The following is a 1,566-nucleotide window of genomic DNA, read 5'->3' as shown; positions in this document are numbered from 1 at the left end:
TTTTGTATTTTTAATAGAGATGGGGTTTTCCATGTTGGTCAGGCTGGTCTGGAACTCCTGACCTCAGGTGATCCGCCTGCCTTGGCCTCCCAAAGTGCTGGGATTACAGATAGGTGCCACTGCGCCCATCCTAGCACCAATTTGTAACTCTCTGGGAAATGTCAGTGGAGCAGATGTTGGGTAACCAAAGTTTGACATCAGAATCTGTCATGCTGATCTCTTCCTTTTAGGTAGTTTCTTGATTCCTCTCTTACTCCCTTTGTTAGGAAATAAGGGTGCTCAAAATCTGGCTAATCCAGTGCTTTGATTTCTTCCTTGTCCACCTTTGTTCCCTTTGCCCATTGGAATCTGTGTGTCTGCCACCTTATACCTTGTGACATTTTCCTGGTGAATGCCTCAGGATGAGCAACAAAGGAAAGAAGTGAGAAAGGATTATCCTAGCAATACCACCAGCAGCACCAGCAACAGTGGCAACAGTGGGACCAGTGGAAGCAGCACCATCGGGGAGACAAGCAAGTGAGTGTGGGAGGAAGAAATGGGTTGGCACCTTGGGGAAGGGAAACAGTTTTGTCCATTGGAAAAATAACCAGAATAGGGAGATCGTTTCTGTTAAGAGTGCTGACTTTTAGTAATGGCTCCACTTAGGTCATGAGAATAATGGTGACTTGATTTATTTACCTAGTCTTCACTTTCCAGTGTAGATTTGTGGATTAGTCCTAGCATCAATATACTTAATTTGAATAAAATAGCAAGAGGGGCCAGGCGTAGTGGCTCACACCTGTAATCCCAGCACTTTGGGAGGCCAAGGTGGGTGGATCACCTGAGGTCAGGAGTTCGAGACCAGATTGACCGACATGGTGAAACCCCGTCTCTACTAAAAATACAAAAATTAGCTGGGCGTGGTGGCAGGCGCCTGTAATCCCGGCTACTCAGGAGGCTGAGGTAGGAGAATTGTTTGAACCTAGGAGGCGGAGGTTGTAGAGAGCCGAGATTGCACCATTGCACTCCAGCCTGAGAAACAGCGTGAGACTCTGTCTCAAACAAACAAAAAATGCAAGAGGACCCCTGATTTGGAAACACCAAGTTTTGCTTGGCATTAGGGGGAAAATGGCCTCTTCAGATGCCTGACAGCTTTCAGGGCTGTAAGTTGGTATTGTGCAGTTGCTGTGAACTACTGCTGGATCATCTTCGGGTCTTTGGCCTTTCCATGCTTTCTGTTTCATTCTGGCCTTACTGTAATTCCTTTTCTTTGGCAGCAGTAACGAAACCTTCTCTTTAAGAATTTACACTCCTGACCTGGCGTGGTGCTCACGCATGTAATCCCAGCACTTTGGGAGGCTGAGGCGGTGGATCACTTGATGCCAGGAGTTCAAGATGAGCCTGGCCAACATAGCGAAACCTTGTCTCTACTAAAAATATAAAAAATTAGCTGGGCGTGATGGTACATGCCTGTAATCCCAGCTACTCAGGAGGCTAAGGCAGGAGGATCGCTCGAACCTGGAAGGCAGAGGTTGCAGTGAGCCGAGATTGCACCACTGCACGACAGAGCGAGACTCTTTCTCAAAA

General features: G+C 47.3%; 1 protein-coding gene across 1 annotated transcript in view; it reads left to right on the top strand.

The window, feature by feature from the left end:
- Positions 1-1,566, top strand: part of RBM23 (RNA binding motif protein 23) — a 37,570-nt gene that overhangs the window by 27,999 nt on the left and 8,005 nt on the right. The window contains exon 3 of the mRNA XM_011990631.1: positions 401-516. Within this exon, the coding sequence (XP_011846021.1) occupies positions 401-516 (116 nt within the window). The remainder of the gene's footprint in view (positions 1-400; positions 517-1,566) is intronic.

Source organism: Mandrillus leucophaeus, unplaced genomic scaffold, assembly GCF_000951045.1.
Source record: "Mandrillus leucophaeus isolate KB7577 unplaced genomic scaffold, Mleu.le_1.0 Scaffold380, whole genome shotgun sequence".
NCBI classification, from domain to species: domain Eukaryota; kingdom Metazoa; phylum Chordata; class Mammalia; order Primates; family Cercopithecidae; genus Mandrillus; species Mandrillus leucophaeus.
The sequence above is the reverse complement of the archived record's forward strand: the minus strand, read 5'-3'. Positions and strand labels throughout refer to the sequence as shown.